This window comes from Bombus vosnesenskii, unplaced genomic scaffold, assembly GCF_011952255.1.
Source record: "Bombus vosnesenskii isolate JDL3184/JDL3185 unplaced genomic scaffold, Bvos_JDL3184-5_v1.1 scf7180000013299, whole genome shotgun sequence".
NCBI lineage: Eukaryota > Metazoa > Arthropoda > Insecta > Hymenoptera > Apidae > Bombus > Bombus vosnesenskii.
The window spans coordinates 1,054,828-1,072,082 of NW_022882949.1; the positions used below are offsets into that span (position 1 = coordinate 1,054,828).

The 17,255-nt window shown below is 28.6% G+C and overlaps 6 protein-coding genes across 9 annotated transcripts; 3 read left to right on the forward strand and 3 right to left on the reverse strand.

The window, feature by feature from the left end:
• Nucleotides 1–119: 119 nt before the first annotated feature.
• On the reverse strand, nucleotides 120–2,876 carry LOC117233893 (DNA replication factor Cdt1). Its single transcript, XM_033494580.1, has 6 exons — nucleotides 1,954–2,876; nucleotides 1,622–1,874; nucleotides 1,200–1,536; nucleotides 911–1,093; nucleotides 586–836; nucleotides 120–512 (listed from the first exon to the last, which is right to left on the reverse strand). The coding sequence occupies exons 1-6, from the start codon at nucleotides 2,703–2,705 to the stop codon at nucleotides 144–146; spliced, it is 2,145 nt and encodes a 714-aa protein (XP_033350471.1). The 5' UTR covers nucleotides 2,706–2,876; the 3' UTR covers nucleotides 120–143.
• Nucleotides 2,877–3,480: 604 nt separating this feature from the next.
• LOC117233899 (mpv17-like protein 2) lies at nucleotides 3,481–4,549 on the forward strand. The gene is made up of 3 exons (XM_033494594.1): nucleotides 3,481–3,685; nucleotides 3,840–4,001; nucleotides 4,093–4,549. Exons 2-3 carry the CDS (start codon nucleotides 3,843–3,845, stop codon nucleotides 4,522–4,524), a joined length of 591 nt encoding a protein of 196 aa, XP_033350485.1. The 5' UTR covers nucleotides 3,481–3,685; nucleotides 3,840–3,842; the 3' UTR covers nucleotides 4,525–4,549.
• A 193-nt stretch (nucleotides 4,550–4,742) lies between these two features.
• Nucleotides 4,743–9,380, reverse strand: LOC117233892 (N-acetylneuraminate 9-O-acetyltransferase). 4 transcript variants are annotated; one of them, XM_033494579.1, is made up of 12 exons: nucleotides 9,247–9,380; nucleotides 7,929–8,072; nucleotides 7,746–7,842; nucleotides 7,421–7,679; nucleotides 7,072–7,329; nucleotides 6,765–7,000; nucleotides 6,481–6,702; nucleotides 6,085–6,406; nucleotides 5,772–6,011; nucleotides 5,407–5,697; nucleotides 5,115–5,333; nucleotides 4,743–5,008 (listed from the first exon to the last, which is right to left on the reverse strand). In XM_033494579.1, exons 2-12 carry the CDS (start codon nucleotides 8,041–8,043, stop codon nucleotides 4,883–4,885), a joined length of 2,385 nt encoding a protein of 794 aa, XP_033350470.1. In that variant the 5' UTR covers nucleotides 8,044–8,072; nucleotides 9,247–9,380; the 3' UTR covers nucleotides 4,743–4,882. The 4 variants fall into 4 exon arrangements, with proteins under 4 accessions (XP_033350470.1, XP_033350467.1, XP_033350469.1 ...); XM_033494576.1 differs by having other exon boundaries at nucleotides 9,197–9,334; XM_033494578.1 differs by lacking the exon at nucleotides 9,247–9,380 and adding an exon at nucleotides 8,496–8,604.
• Nucleotides 9,266–11,542, forward strand: LOC117233901 (ubiquitin-conjugating enzyme E2 W). The gene is made up of 4 exons (XM_033494597.1): nucleotides 9,266–9,492; nucleotides 10,131–10,481; nucleotides 10,550–10,625; nucleotides 10,767–11,542. The coding sequence occupies exons 1-4, from the start codon at nucleotides 9,451–9,453 to the stop codon at nucleotides 10,778–10,780; spliced, it is 483 nt and encodes a 160-aa protein (XP_033350488.1). The 5' UTR covers nucleotides 9,266–9,450; the 3' UTR covers nucleotides 10,781–11,542.
• A 442-nt stretch (nucleotides 11,543–11,984) lies between these two features.
• On the forward strand, nucleotides 11,985–13,920 carry LOC117233898 (putative inositol monophosphatase 3). Its single transcript, XM_033494593.1, has 5 exons — nucleotides 11,985–12,405; nucleotides 12,563–12,811; nucleotides 12,901–13,061; nucleotides 13,123–13,240; nucleotides 13,324–13,920. Exons 1-5 carry the CDS (start codon nucleotides 12,147–12,149, stop codon nucleotides 13,563–13,565), a joined length of 1,029 nt encoding a protein of 342 aa, XP_033350484.1. The 5' UTR covers nucleotides 11,985–12,146; the 3' UTR covers nucleotides 13,566–13,920.
• A 1,096-nt stretch (nucleotides 13,921–15,016) lies between these two features.
• Nucleotides 15,017–17,076, reverse strand: LOC117233897 (cell growth-regulating nucleolar protein). The gene is made up of 3 exons (XM_033494592.1): nucleotides 16,748–17,076; nucleotides 16,311–16,675; nucleotides 15,017–16,230 (listed from the first exon to the last, which is right to left on the reverse strand). Exons 1-3 carry the CDS (start codon nucleotides 16,870–16,872, stop codon nucleotides 15,626–15,628), a joined length of 1,095 nt encoding a protein of 364 aa, XP_033350483.1. The 5' UTR covers nucleotides 16,873–17,076; the 3' UTR covers nucleotides 15,017–15,625.
• Between the last annotated feature and the right edge of the window lie 179 nt (nucleotides 17,077–17,255).

A 17,255-nucleotide genomic window follows, 5' to 3' on the forward strand; every position in this document is an offset into this window, starting at 1 on the left:
ATAGAATTCTTTAAATACATGAACATAGTGCAATAAATAGCAAATATGTACTTTACAAAATACAAATGAAATTGTTAGAATTGAAAACCATATACATAATTTAATTTGAAACAAAAAGAAGATCAATAATAATGTAATAAACGTCATGATGACTTTACTTTGTCATTAGCCATAATTTCTAATCTTTTTATTACTTTTGTAAGATCGATTTCCTTTTGCAACTTCAAGTAATCCACTTTTCGAACATTATGTATGTTAGACCACGTGGGTAGCAGTTTACACAATAAACGTAGATGGTCCTCTAGTTCAGCAGGAGATAATTTAGCTCTAAACGAGTTCTCTAATTTGGTAATTACAAATTCTAATGTTAAAACTCCCTTTTTTTCAGCTACGAAAATATTACGCAGAACTTTCACTAATTCGGGTAATCTTGAATACATTATAGCCTCTTTTTCTGCATTTGGTGGACGCGTCATAGCCTCCAATGCTTTAGCAGCTTGTTTAGCACGAACCTAATGTATAACAAAATTTTCGTCATTAAAGTACGAACAAAACATAATGAAAAATAAAAATGAAAACATTTACTTTCTCAAGAAGAGCCTTTGGTATGCCTTTCAGTGCACTAGTAAGATGAAGATTCTTATTTACAGTAGGTGTAGCAGGTGGAGTATCCACAACTGTAATATTAACCTTTCGTACACCACCCTCGGTTTGGGTAGCCGTGCTTACTTCATCTTTTTTTGGAGAAACAGTCTTTGAAGTCATCTTTGCTTCTGCTAATCGCTGCAATGCTTTCTCCATGCGAGTACCGCAATTGAATAATGATTTTGCTTTATCTAAAAAAAACCATAAAAAATTAGTTTAAAATTTAAAGTATATCAAGTAAAGAGGTACATGCTTTTGTTCTTACCAAGAACATCTTTTGCACTTGTCATCCTTTCTACATTAGGTGGTTGTGGCAATTCAGCCTGTTCAATTACTTTACAAGTTTCAACATCAAATTCAGGATGCCAACGCAGAATCTTTTCCTTCGAGATGTGCATTGGTGTCTCCAAATTAAGTAAGAATTTCTCATGCTCGTCTTTTACTTTATCTGCACTCCAAAGATAAGGAAACGAAAGAAAGTTAAACGAAGAAAAGAAAAGAAAATTAAGATATTTATAACAAATCTGTCAACAATTTTTATACGAAACCAGTACCAAGCAAGATATTGTAAAATTTCCTTCGTCTGTCAAGTAATACTCGCGGTCCCATACTAGCTTCAGATGCTGTTTTCAAAACATCATCTGCATCTGGAGTATTTCTTCCATCTTTTTCTTCAACAATAGGTGTAAGAAGCAATTCATATTTATCCTGTTTAGATGAAGAACCAAATGCACGATGCTTCTCCTGGCTGTAAATGTAAGCATCCGGGAAAATGGTTTTCATTTGCGCTAGATGTTCCAACGTGAAATTTTTACGCAATAACTCTTGAACTGCAGGCTTTAGCTTCTTGAAAGTTATTGTTTCTTTACGATTGAACAGCATTGCAGAAACCTGTAAAATTGATAATGCAGTATGTAATTACAAATATATATAAAAGACACATATAAAACTAGTTTTTATATCAGAAATAACATACTGTATCTACGCATCTGAATGCCTCTGCCAAAAATCTATAATGATATGGCAATGGCAAACCAGGAGTGCCACTTTCAGCAATTGATAAATACTGCTGATACGCTGGTGCTTTTATTGGGCTACCTTTCACAGGGCTTGGGGTTGATTCTTTAGGTTCAAATAAAATTCTACGTTGAGGACTGACATTCATTAGTTGTTTATCCTTCAAAGGACTCAATAACATTTTACTTGGAGATTTATAAGCCTTTTGTGGGCTGTAAATAACAACATGAATATTATAAAAACATTTAAATCAAATTATATAACAGAATAGAAATTTCACAAATATCTTACCTAACAGGTATTTCAAGTTGGATCTTCTCAAATTTCTGTATTTGTGGTTTCTTATCATTTTTATGCAATTGCTCTAGCCTTTGTTCATAATTTTTTAACCGAGCAAGAGAAGTTTTCAATTCCGAAAATTTGGAAGATTTAGTAATTTTGCTTTTTATATCATTTAAAGACAGCTCTTGCTTTGCCAGTTTGTCCATAGTTGAACTTTTCTTCGGCGTTGTACAATTAGTTAATGAACTCTCACCAGAATCGTTGTCCTTTTTAGGTGTTCCTGGAAGTTTCTTTCTTGGGCTCAGTGCACCTTTCTTCTCAAAGAGCACTTTCTTTATATCCAAGTCTTCTGTGATCTTTTGGAAGCTTTCTCTGATATCCACTTGGCCTTCTTCATTAGATGATTTTCGTGTACGTGTAACTCGTGCACGAACATTATGTTTTGGCGTTTTTTGAGCACTTGATTTAGGAGAATCAAACTGAATGTTCCTTACAACTATATTAGGTTTTAACGTATGATCAGTCGCTAATTCTTTATCAGGTACCATAACAATCTTCGGACTTAGTCCCATTGTTTTTTCTTCTTGAATTGGAGTCAATGTTCCCGATGACTCCAAATTACCTTCTTTAGTTGGACTCTGACTATTCACAACTCTCGATTCTTCCCGATCAAGAAGCAAAACTTTAGCCTTGTTTCGTAAATCGTCAGTTGCTTGTCGTTTACGTGTATTAAAATACGCCGTTACTGACGGCTGAGACATCTTTTTTATATACGAATATATATATGCGTGTGTATATACCAGAAGAAATCCGTTAAAATGTTCAAAATTCTGACTGAAATACTTACGGATTTCCAATCGCCGTAACCATCCACACCGATAACAGTGCGCGCATGAAGTCCCGCCTGTTTTGTCAGTTTAGGCGCCAAGCCATAAATTATCTCTATCATAAGCGCGCGAAATTTAAATGTTACGCTCATTTCTGGTAAGCAAAAATTGATATATTGTTTCAAAATATAATATTTAATAAATGAAATATTCTTTATTATTATAATTTTCGTACATTTTGTAAATACTTGTACTTCATTACCAAATTACAAAAAAAATATTGCAAACAATTTAATAAGTAAATACTTAAAATGTATGTAACAGTACTTTGAACGACCCTATTAAGTGACTCTATTAATGACTAAATATTGTGGTGAATTATCGGATCGTAAATAGAAATATAAATAAATAAATAAATGCAATCTCACGTAACAAGATAAGTAATAAATAGAGAATAAAATAATAGAGAATCAAAAATCAAATAACTTACAAAAGAATGTAAAAGTTTCCCAAAAAGATTAATTGATCTTTAACAATATTCATGGTTTTAATTTTCCTTAATATAAATTTGGTTTTTGATATACAATTTTGCATCTTTATATACAAAATAAGCATAATTTCCGTTATTTAGGTATATACATAAGTTCATATAAACACGGTATTCAAATTTCTAAATATTCTACATCTAGATAAATAATTCTCAATAATATAATAATAATTCTCAAAAATAATTTAAATCTAAATGCTGTGGACATAAGTTAAAGTGAAATTATCATATTAAAATACCTAATCTAACTTTTACTAATTTTATGAAACGTGTAGGACAATATTTGGTGAAAAAGATTTTTCCATTATAAATATTAACAAAAATAACTGTCAATATTAAACAGTGTATCGAATGTTTATTTCTACTTGTGAGTTTATTAACTATTACTTTAATAATTTGCAATATTTGTTCTAATTAAAGAAAATTTTATTCATAAATGCAACAGATTATAAACTAACCTGTTATATTTAACCTCAAAATTATAGCTATTAAGAGAATTATTCCATTTTTTTCTTTTGTAGATTATGAGAATTACCAGAAATCTAATTTTAATTTTGAACAAAGTACCTGTAATTAAAGAAAAGTTATTTTCTCAAAAATATTTACTTTATACAAATGTAACAATATCTATTTCTCTTTCTGCCTTGGGAGATGTATTAGAACAACATTATGAAATATTGAAGGTACTTATTTCAAATTTTTATTCCAATGCAGTATTTCTTTTTGTTTTAATCTACAATTGAAGTATATATGTTATAATTTGTTCTATTATAGAATGAGTGGGATAAGTGGAGTTTAAATAGAACTCGAAACATGGCATTATCTGGCATGTCTATTGGTATAGTATGTCATTATTGGTATAAATATCTAGATAATAGATTGCCAGGTCGTACAATTAATATTGTTTTGAAAAAGGTTGTTATAGATCAATTAGTATGTTCTCCACTTTGCATCACAATGTTTTTTTTAACATTAGCTATTTTAGAAAAAAGTACTTGGACAGAATTAAAAGATGAAATTATTAAGAAAGCACATAAATTGTACATAGCAGAATGGGTTATTTGGCCACCAGCCCAAATTTTTAATTTTTATTTTCTGCCAAATAGATATAGAGTACTTTATGATAATACTATATCTCTAGGCTATGATGTGTATACTAGTCACGTGAAACATGATAATTTAATACACAATGCAAGAAATAATTAGCATTAATAATGTATAATAAGTAATACATAATGATGTCATTTAAAAAAAATAATAAATAACTACAAGTTATAAATTGTATATGTTCTATTTATCAATCTAAAAGATGAAAATATATACATATAAATAATGTATAAATATTTTAGAAACAGAAACATTCTTGTGTTTTGACTTATTTATTTTCCTCTTTATAAAAACTAATAAAATAAGAAAAAAATAAATAAATACCAATTTCTTTAAATATTCTTCTCTTTCACAAAGCTTTCATGATAAAATGTTATGAACTTACACAGTTACTACACAGTTATATTTACATGTACATAAAATGTCTTTCATACAGTGAATCGTATAAAAATGCCTTTCAGAACATTCCATCATGAATACCAATAGGTACAAGCACCGCAATAAATAACAACAAGTTACGAGCCACCAGTCTCCAATCATTTGGTACTGCATATGGTGCTAGTACCTGGGTTAATCTATGTATCTGTCAAAGTAAATGAAATATTTATGATACATTTTAGACTCTATAAAGATCAACATATAACACTGAACATAATCAATTCCAAATATAAAAATAATTAAATACTTACTTCATGACTTGCACATATAAAGATGAATGATGTGACTAACAGATTTAATACTGGAAACCTAGGCAATAAAACTAATACGCCATGTGAATCTGCTGCCAACCAAATGTGACCTTGTGCGACTAGAGTTTCTAAGCTAATGCGACCTAAACCAGCCAAAAGAGCTGAGTGTTTGCCGCGTAATGCTAATGATGCATTTCTAAGCGCTATATATCCTATAATCTGTAATTAAAAAGTTGAAATTTAATCGTTTGAAAATAAATTTTGGAAATATTATATATGTATAGATAATTACTGGTATAAACGCAATATATGAGTGAATTTCTTCACATTCAGATACTGAATGACACAATATCGTAAAAGTAGTATAAGCGGTTAGAGAAATTAACGCTAGCAAGGAAGATAATGCAGTTCCTGGAATGTGATCTATCCTTTGCAAAACTACAAGACCTGCCCCAAAAGTTACACCCCAAGCCACACTATATCTATCCACCCTCCAACGTGACCACCATTCCCGTATATCGTCATCAGTTGTAACAAATAATGCTTTCCAAGGCCTTGTTACAAATACTTTTTCAAAGAATACCTATTAAACGATCATACATTGTACATTTTTATTATAATATATATCTTATATGTAGATAATTTATAAATTGATACCTCTGACATGTACAGTATTGTAATCATTGATACAAGACCTAAAAGTTTCAATGTGAGATAAAGCAAAGCTCTGGGTCCATATTCGTTCAAATTACCAGAATATATTCTTGGTGGTAGCCATGCTAAGAAATAAATGACTAAAAACCAAAATGAAACTAATGGAACAAAATGGTAAAACTGATATGGCCTATTCATACAAAGGCATAGAGACACTGTTAAGAAGTTTAGTCTAAACATTACCTGAAAAATAACAAATAGATATATTTAACACGTCATTCATATGCATGATAATTAATATTTTAATAATACATACTTGTGCAAATCTCACTAAAGAAACATCGCCTGTTTGCCAAAAATAACAAAAATGTCCATATCCAGAAAGAAATAAATAAGCAGAATTAATTAATCTTAGGTACATATAAATGGGCAAAACGTTCTTAGCCCCAGTAACATGATAGATTAACACTACAGCTTGCATTAATCCTCTCCACTCATCTGTTTGTTCTCGATTTAAAGTTCTTGGTCCTCTTTCTCTATCTTCAGTAAAAAATAAACCAAGTGCCAATATATATCCAAGTGGTAACCAAAAACTAAATTCACTGTAGTATTTATTCTCCTTCATGAAGAAATTTGTTCTAAATACGAATAAAAATTCATTATTAATAGCAATTATTAATAATATCAGATGGAAAAAGGTACTTTCATGTACCTATCGCATAAATAAAAGTAATATAAGATGATTGACAAAAGAGCCAATGATGTCATTAATGTATAAAAATCTTGTACTTTGGGTTGTTCGATCTGTGTAGTTTCAGAATTATTTGCTTCTTCAGTATTCTCCACCTCAACAGTGGCAACATGTGAGTAAGAAATTTCGGTTCGATATTGACAAAATTTTCTATACACCCACATTCCACCACCAATTACTATACTGTAACGAATTGTTACTTACTATTTACTTAACGTATAATATAACTATGTAAAAACGATTACCATAAAGCAAGTGCAGATAAGCTTAATAGCTGTAATGTTGTAGCTGGTTCTGGGTAACTGCAACAACTACCATCATCAAAATTCATATGATCATTGCAGTAAGTATTCAACAATATTTGAACCTTGTGTCTTAAAGACAAGGGACTCGCTAAATATCCATCTGGACTTTGTTCTAACACACCTGCACCAACAAGTTTACTGCTTTCCCATATATGAGCCTCACTATGAGATAGTATCTGTGTGTAATCAATATGTAAACAAACTTTTTTTAAAGTAATTATCTATAAATTAACTAAATAAAAATTACCTTTATTGCTGCTTTATTACATAAATTAATCTGCCTGTTATCTATGCCTGATAATTGAGCTGGCAGTCTTTCTTTTAATACAGGATCTTGTAGCATCCATAAATATTTTGTATTTTTTTTAACTAAGAAGTCTACCGGTTGTACAAGTCTCACTAATCCCATGCTATACTCAGAATACAATTGAGCATCACTATTATTATTAGCAAGAATTGTTGTTGCTCCACAGCCTGAAATAATTAAGCTAGGTGCATCAGTTTTCTGAAAAGTAACAATTATTAGCATCCCATTATTAAATATGTATATAATTTAAATTGAATTGAAAATATTTATATTCAAAATGGATAATTACCATCCAGCTCCTAAGGTCTCCTATCATAAAATTATCCAATTGAGACCTCCATAAAAATTGTACATTTAATCTAAGTTGTGCATCATTAAAATTTAAATCAGAATTGTCCGGTAATTCTGTTAAATCTGACACTTTCCCATCAACTATAAATTGTGATATGAAAGATCTATACAGTTGTCTGACTCTAATATCTCCAATAAATGCAAAATGGTTACGGTGGCCCATGAAAGCTAGATATCTTAAACATCTGCGACTGTCTCTATATGAAGAAAGAATATTTCTAGAAAATATAACACACATCTATAAATTTTATTTAAATTCTTACGTTTGTGTATAGTAATGCATCATACAGCCATACGGTTGCCATTCTTTATCTCCTTTATACCTTCCTTCTGTTAATAACCACTTACAAGAATCACTACCTACATAACATTCATAAGATTTATGCTACTAATGCAAAGTAATATAAGCAACATAAAAAAGATTGAAGAAATGTAAATATTTTTACCATATATAAGGTGCATTAATCCATGATAGAGAATAAAACACAAGACAAGTGCAGTAGCTAACTTTTTAGCACTTGCCACAGTAATTAAACTAATAAAGTGTTCTGCTGAAGTCATTAATAATTTATATTTTGATTACATTGACACTGGAACAAAAAGATTGTCTTTGTAATAAATTTTATAAGAATAGTGGTATAATATTTCTATTGCATTAAAATGTTTCAAAACTAATAAAATTGATTATTGATATATATGCATTCAACCAATACAAACATAATTATATAAACATAATTATCTACATATAGGTATAACTCATAAATTCTCTTAAGAATTATTGCATCATAATTGAAATAATTTAATGGATGGATTTAACCATCTCATTACAACTTATAACACAATCGTAAATTTTATTAAATTTATTTTATTAATTGATAAAATTAATAATACAATGAATCGTGTATTTATTTCATTGACAATGATTTCAAATAATTTATAAGTCCAACGTTCCCGGTCATTTCTATACCGTGTCATACCATGTATATAAACAGAATGCAATATTTACAATATACCTAGAATCGATTGATTAAAACTACGGTATCTACGACTTAATCTCTAAACAAAACAAAAAAAATATTAACTGTTATATACGTCCTTTTTTACCTTCTACAATATTTATTTTATTTTTTATTTTTTTACAAAACCAGAAAAGACCAGGAGAAACGGAATCAGAATTTAAAAAAAAAGAAATTAAAAGTACATATTTCCCTACTCAGTCTTTATTATACATGTCACAGTCTTTTTTTTTATAGAAATAATTGTTTGTGTATAGTAAAAATTTATAATTTATATTAAATTATAAGACTTCACATGAGAAGAATTGATTTTTATAGGAGTCAAAATTACAAAATTATTGTTTTAATTTACTTTAATAAAATATTTATCTAATCAAATATCTAACCAATATTTACCAATTATTTGTAGAGAAAATATTTATAAAGATATTAAGTTAGAAGACTTTAAATGAAAAGAATTGATTTTTTGTTTATTTTAGAGTCAAGGTTACAAAATTACATATTATGCCTTAATCTACTTTAATCAAGTATGTACTTTAACCAATATTTAACAATTATTTACATAGAAAAACTTGACAAACATAATAAATTATAAAACACCAAACGAAAATAATTGGTTTATAGTTTATTTGACTTTAATATGAACGAAGTTGTGAAATTGTTGTGTTCTAATCTACTTTGATCAAATATTTACTAACCATGGATATAGGTATAACAACAATCGTATATTATGTACTCGCCTTAGTACCTCTTGGGAATGCCTGTTAAATTTAACTGATTTACGTCGATCCCCACTACGCGTTTTCTGACTGCCGTGCTAACCGCTATTTTTTAACGCATAATGGCGTAATACTAAATTTGATAGAAAAAAATGCGATGCGCTCTGGCCGCGGCAACTTTACATTTTTCGATCGAGAAATAAACAAAGCAAAGTAATTCATGTTATGTTGCAATGAGCGATAAATCGACAATGGCGGCAATGTCCCCGTCGAAGGTAAGTTAGTAGGAAAATTTCTTTAATACATATTGGGCCTCTGTGCATCTTTATATTTTCACACGACACAATATTTAATTAAATTATTCGATTCTTAGTGCATTTTTACAAATTTGAAAAACTGTCGCCTTACATATATGTTATTATAGGGAGAATCCATTCGCATATTATTCATCAAACTCGGATGACGTTTTGTGTCAAATTAGACGCGCTAGTTCCTACCACTCTATCTCTATCGAGAGTTTTTCCCGTTTTTTAATGCTTTTTTATGAATAATAGGAATCTTAATTTTTATTATGCTTCCGAAAAATGATTCAGTATGTTATTCATTATATATTGATGTCAATTGGTTTTCAATATATATAATAATTTAAAAATCTCATGAGTTGTGCATGTAAAATAATTGAAATAAAATATTTATGGTCAGAATATGAAAATTATATTAGCATTTCTGAAACATTCATTTGAATGTGATTATTGAATGCTTAGAACTATAAAAATTTTGAACTATGATTAATAAATTTGAAGCAATTCTATTGAATTATAGGAGTTACATGTGTTTATCTATTTTTACTATATAGTTATATAAAGTTTGGATAGTTCTACATGTTATCAGTTCTATGTGTATATCATTTCAGCGGAGGTTACAAAAGGAATTAACATCTTTAATACGCGAACCTCCACCAGGTGTACATGTAGATGAAGATCTCACTAGTCAAAATTTAACACAATGGATTGTTCACATGGAAGGTGCAAAGGGTACCTTATATGAAGGCGAACAATTTCAACTGCAATTTAGATTCAGTTCTAAATATCCTTTTGATTCGCCAGAAGTGACTTTCATAGGTGGAAATATACCGATACATCCACATATTTACAGCAATGGTCATATCTGTTTATCCATTTTAACTGAAGATTGGTCTCCAGCTTTGAGTGTGCAAAGTATTTGTTTAAGTATTGTATCGATGTTGAGCAGTTGTAAAGAAAAGGTAAGAAAGAAAATTTTTTATATAAACCTACTAAAAAGATACTTAGTGATAACTATTTTTTACTGCAGAAGAGGCCACCTGATAATTCCTTTTATGTAAAAACATGCAGTAAAAATCCAAAGAAGACAAAGTGGTGGTATCATGGTAAGCATCATATTATATAACATATAATTGATACATTATTGTTGTACAAAGTTTTTTTAAGATAAGATATAACGTTTTTTGATTATTTAATAAATATTTGTTACAAAAATCATGTAGCATTTTCTATTATGTTTTAAACAGATGACAATGTGTAACAGCAACTGCAAAAGTTATTAACAACTTGTCAATGTGCAGTTATTGCTGGACCAAGTGGAATGACATTTTTGTGTCTTAAGATAATTATTAAAGTTTCATAGATAAAATTGCTGAAGTAATTTTATCACATATTTAAAGAATTAGGTGCATAAGTTAGAAAACAAAAAAAAAGCAAAGGCTGCATATTACTTATTATAATAAAGAAGTGATGTAAAATGTGTGAGTTATCAAATTATAAATTATTATGATGTTATTATAAATGATACATATTATCCTGCAGTTGAATAGGAAAAGTATAAGTTACAAAATACAAAAATGCAGCCAAGAGAAGTGCACACACAATACTGACAAGCAATGAAATTTCATTATTTGCGTAGGAAGTGCACTATAAGATGGTATCAAATTAATATATTACAGTAATCATTATTAAGATAGTATTCTTAAAAATATAGAATGTTATCACGCTTGTTATCCTTTTTATTTAATATTTCATCTGTTACTGTGTTATCAGTTTAAGTAAAAAAATGTATACGCCATTATTTTACCTGAATATTACGGTGTGCAATCTAAATTAATTATAAGCATAAATATATACAATCTGATTGTGTAGTATTACTTAATTCTACATAATTTTTAAAGGCAATCAGGATGCTATTCACTATTTCACTATTTTTTAAATTGAAATATGTTAAGTTGCACGTAATTTCTCTAGAATTCTGACATGTATTATTATTAATCAATAAAACTCAACCTTTTATAGAGTAATGTAAGAAATTATGTCGATTTCTTATTATTGATACTACTAGAAATGCTTCAGGGGTCTGAATAATATTTGACTAGTACCGTTTCAATATTTTATAATGCTATAAGTTTAAAATAATATATATGATACAAAGAGTTTGTATTTGATAATTAATATGATACATTTCAAAATAAATTACTTAATTCAATGATACATTCATTGTAATTTAATTCGCATTAACTTCTCTATAATTTAATACGAAAATTAGCGAAATTAAACTTACCTACGTAAATTATATTATGCTAGTAGGTTTGATTAAATTTACAATACATTCAACTAACCTAATATAACCTTACTAATATATGAAGTCACCATGCAGTGCATTTTAAAAAAATTAAAAAGAAAATAAATATTTACAAAACATATGATAAAATATTAAAATTAAAGGAAGCATGTCTTTCAAGTTTCATATTAATCATCCACATAAACATAAAGATCTAATGTTACTGGGAATTTCAAATAAAATAAAAATGGCCGCGTATGGGACAATTACAATGTCTCACTGTATTAAATAAATCGAAGTCACGCGCGTACGTTAATTTAATAGGAGGGAGAAATATATTATGCATATCAGAATGAGTATTCGAACGAGGAAAACTATTATCTGTGGGATCATTGTATTATTAAGTCTATTATACTTGTATACGAATCGGACTTTGTATACAAATGAACAAAAGTATACAAATGTACAGAACAAGAACATTTCTTTAAAATTACTTCTTGTTGCCGCTATAAGAGCAGCAGAAATTGGTGGTTATGAAGTGATAGCAGTTCATAACCAAGCTAAATTTGAAATACAAAGTAAAGGGAAAACGAAAGAGGGTAATTAAGTAATCTGTATTATTTATGTTGCATTTATATGTATAAATGATGTAGAACATTATTAGATACAGATATATTACAAAGTTCATGTTATAGAATAAAAAATATGATACATAACAACATACATAATCGCATAAGTAATTTTTAATTTTGATAGGTATAAATGATCCAGTAACAGAAGCAGACTATAGATCGCATTGTGCAATGTATCATTCTTTGCGTGAAGCATTTCCAAGTATAACAGTAATATCAGAGGAAACATCAAAGGATTGTGATAAAGTTACTGTGTCAAATATAAAAGATAATATTAATACTTTAAATGAGTATGATATTAAGGATGAAATTATAAATACGAATGACATTACAGTATGGATTGACCCTCTTGATGCAACAAAAGAATTTACAGGTTCCAATAAAAATTATATGTTTTTATATATTATATAACCAATTAGTTATTATTCTTCTATTAATATGTTATTATTATATGTAATTTAGAGAATTTGCTGCAATATGTTACAACCATGGTTTGTGTTGCTATTAAAGGAAAACCTGTAATAGGTGTTATATTTAAACCATTTGAAACAAAACAAAATTCTAATTTGTTTTGGTCATGGACTAATCACGCAATTTCAAAAAATTTACAAGTACTGCTTAAGGTAACATACACAAAAAATATCAATAACACATCCTACAAATTCTTTCTTTTTAATAAACCAGTTAGAAGATGAGAGAACACCAATATTGATTGTATCACAATCACATGCAGGCCAAATTCACAATGTTACTAAGATTGCATTTGGTAAAGATGTAAAAATTATTTCTGCAGCAGGTGCAGGTAATTGTACTGATTTTATTGTTTAGATTAATCTCTGCTCTATTGTTATGAATCAGTAAATTTATTATATTATCTATGATTAGGTTACAAATTTCTAGAGGTTGTAAGTGGAAATGTAACTGCATATGTTCACATGACTGCAATAAAAAAGTGGGACATTTGTGCTGGAACTGCAATTCTTACTGCACTTGGTGGAACAGTTACTCAATTGTTTGATCAACAGTTAATAAGCTTTGGTCCAAATGATTCCAAAGTACTTACATGGGGCCTTTTGGCTACCATGAGTAATCATGCTTGGTATTTAGATAAATTTTCAAATATTTAACATAAATATTAAATCTCCGAATTTTATTACCAACTTTCAAGTCATACTTCCTGTTAAAGACTCTTTTCTAAAGATCACAAATATGCTAAAGATTGGATACCAGAGTTCAATTTATCCTAAGCAAATATTTTGTTTAAAACATTTATTTAAAAGTTCCATATTTAATATTCTTTTGGAATACTTCCAAGTGAGCATGTTCTATACAATAATTTTACATTGTAAAAAATTAATATTGTACTATTTATTGTTGTCACAATATTTTATATATTTTATAGTTGTTCATTGATAGACTAATTTTAGATAAATTCTGTGATACTTTCAACAAGTTTTATCTGTTCATTTTATTTAAAAAAAAGAAACAATAAATGTTTTTCTACGATACATCTTGTATAACAATATTTTGTTACTGTTAAGACGAATAAGATACAATGAACTTTAAGAACAAATGAACACACTAAAAAGAAATGAAAATGTATATAAACTAAAAGCAGAAGATTTTGATCTGATCTTCCCAATTTTTCCCAATCCTACAGTAATTCTGCAAATGCTCTTCACAATATTTCAATTAAAGAGCATTCGCAGAATCATTGCTGTACAATTGTGAAAAATTGGGACTACAGTGTCCGAAATCGAACCCGAGTCCTTGGCATTTGTGCCGATTACGTTAAGGTATGTGTCGAGTTTCTTCTGATAATTGTTCCAGAGAGTATTCTTAAATTGTGTATCCATATAAGAGCAAATTCGCAAATTTTTATTCTTAGATAGACGATAAGAAACTTGCCGAGAACTTATTATCCGATAGAACTCACAGAACCTTGTTCACTGAAAATTTATCTGTGCCTACACTTTACAATTTCTTACAGTCTCTTTTAAGCTACGAATGAAGTGAGACTGTGATTATGGATATATAAAAATTTAGGTCTTTGATTATTGTCTACAATATTCCTGAAAAAAGGAAAGAATAACGTAGAAAGAAAAGTTGTTAGATCAAGCCATAGATTCACTATAGACTGTAAACAGATACAATGAAGTATATTCATCACTTACAGGGAATATTAGATTAAAAGTGCTCAGCAGTTTCGTAATTTTGTATGAATGAATGTAGTTCAATGTAATTAGATTAATTGGTTTTACTTACAATAACTATCAATGCATATGTAGCATTTACTGCATGAGCTGGAATTAAAAATTTCAAAAGTCTAAAATAAGGCTAATTTGATATTCTTATTTCATCAGTTCCGCTGCTGCTCTTATTATATTTTTTCTTTTTTTAAAGTTCTTATGACATTTGTAATTTGAATGTTGAAATCATATTTACATATTTAAATTTTAGAACTTTATGGTACTTGATTTCTTAAATTATTAATTTAACTAAAACTTAAGCATTTAAACTTTGCCCTAATTAATTTTTCATGATTTCTGTACTCGAGAAGACAAATGCAATTAAATCGAACGTTTAATCCTTCAATTATTGTATTTGAGATAACATGCTTCTAACCGATGCTCGCAAGAGCTACTTTCAGAATATCAAACTGTTTAGAATTATGAAGATAGTTCTCCGGTAATCATAGTACTATGTATCCATTTTGAGAGCAAGCTAGAACGTTATTGTTCCTGGACAATCACTTTCAAACACAATATTTTATTCTCCAATGAACACGTAAGTATCTTCACTCACTACGTCGCTGGCGTTCACTACTATTCATTTTCCACGACCCTAGTGTTGAATATGTAGGAGCTCCAATTACACATTATTGTCATAACACGAATTTTTAATAAAATTCACAGTAAAAGAATTAAAAGCTAGCTTAGAATTTGAAAGAAAGAAGGATAAAGAATCGAACACAGTTAAAAATAAATTGCAAACATTGATTCATAAAATGGACAAAAATCATAACAGTATTTCTTTATAGTCTTTGTTTTATGTGAAAGTAATTAATTTTTTCATTGCAATAATGTTATATGTTAATGTTATAAATTACTGTATGTTAATGTTATAAGTTACTGATGATATTGTACTTCCTTTGAAAAAAAGTGTACGAGTACACACATCAATCAATTTAAGCTAAAGTTACTTTCTCATCAGAAATGGTTATTTCTGATATCTTTTTCAATTTTTTATTGAATTTATTAGATGCTTTTTCTTCCAATATATTATTTGAACATGAGTTCATATACCGTGAAAGTACCTTTTTCTGTAATTTTTTTAAGGAAATTTCTCCTTTACTCTTTACTATATCTAAGATGGTATCTCTCCAGTTAAAGGTTGATTTTTCTACAGTATCATCACATTGATTGATTGATGTTTCAGAAAGTAAAGCATCTTCACTTTTTTTTGCAGGAACATCCGTAACAATATCTTCATTTTTCTTCTTAGAAACTGGTTCTTCTGTAGCCTCTACAGTATGTTTACTTTTTTTCTTGACAATAGGTTCATCCGTTTGCTGTACTATTTCGGATATTGTTCTCTTCTTTGATTTCCTTTTTTTAACATTATTAACAATATCAGTGTCAGCATTTCCCATGCCATTCACTTTATTTTTATTCAAATGATCTTCAGTTTGATTTTCTCTGTCTAAATTTTCATTATTCTGATTTTCAACTATATTATTTTCTTGATGTGTATTTGCATCTTCTTCATTATTTACTTTTTCGTTTGTTTTACCTATTTATATATTAAACATAATGTTTCAGAAATTTATAATTATAGTTAAATAAGCATTAAAGTAATTATTGTGAACTTACCATTTTCCTGCTGTTTTTCATTTTGTGTATTAGTACTTTGTGTACTATTCTTGAAAGCGGTTTCCATTTTATTCCACACAGAATTAACTACTGATTGATTTGCTCTATTACCCACTGCACTTTTTATGAAATTTAAAAATTTATTTTTTTTACGTGGAATGTTTTCATATTTGGACAAGATATTTAAAAAGTTTCGTTCTGCCGTTGATAAGTTTGTTTCACTATCTAATAGACTATTTACTACATTAATCCATGCTTGTTGCTTTCTTTCACCCTTATTTGCACCAGCTTTTGGAACATAATCCTTGCCTCCATATCTTTCAGCTTCGCTTTTACATTTCGTATGGACTACATATTCCTCACCTCTTGAAACAATCAAAGGTACATTTTAATAAATTAAAAATAATGGAGAAAATATCAATTTTATTAATACTTACCGAAAATCTTTGAAACAATCGACACATGTTAAAAAGGGTGCGGAACGACATTGAAATTCATAATGCTTCGCAACTTTTGGCTTTTGTAGCGTTTCACCACAATTGTTGCAAGTAAAAACAACCATTTTCTACAATACTTTTACTTCAAATAAACAACGATTTTACAAAATATAAATACGGACGAATATACAAAACGTTTGATAACCTACAGAACATGTACATTTGCAGTATTTTAAACTAAATGCACCACTCTCGAATTAGTTGCACGTTGCACGTGCAATTGGATGCTTCATTAGATGGCGTTTACAATGGATCTTGAATTCCAGAACCAGAACATGCATAAATTTTCATAGAAACCAATAAATTAGTTTGTTGTATAGGAGGGATGGTGTAAAATATTTAATAAATCGTATTTATCGGTCTTATAAAATTAAAATAATTATTTTACAGATTTAAATGTTTTATTATATGTGTTCATATTCATATTTTACTTATTTTTGAAATATAA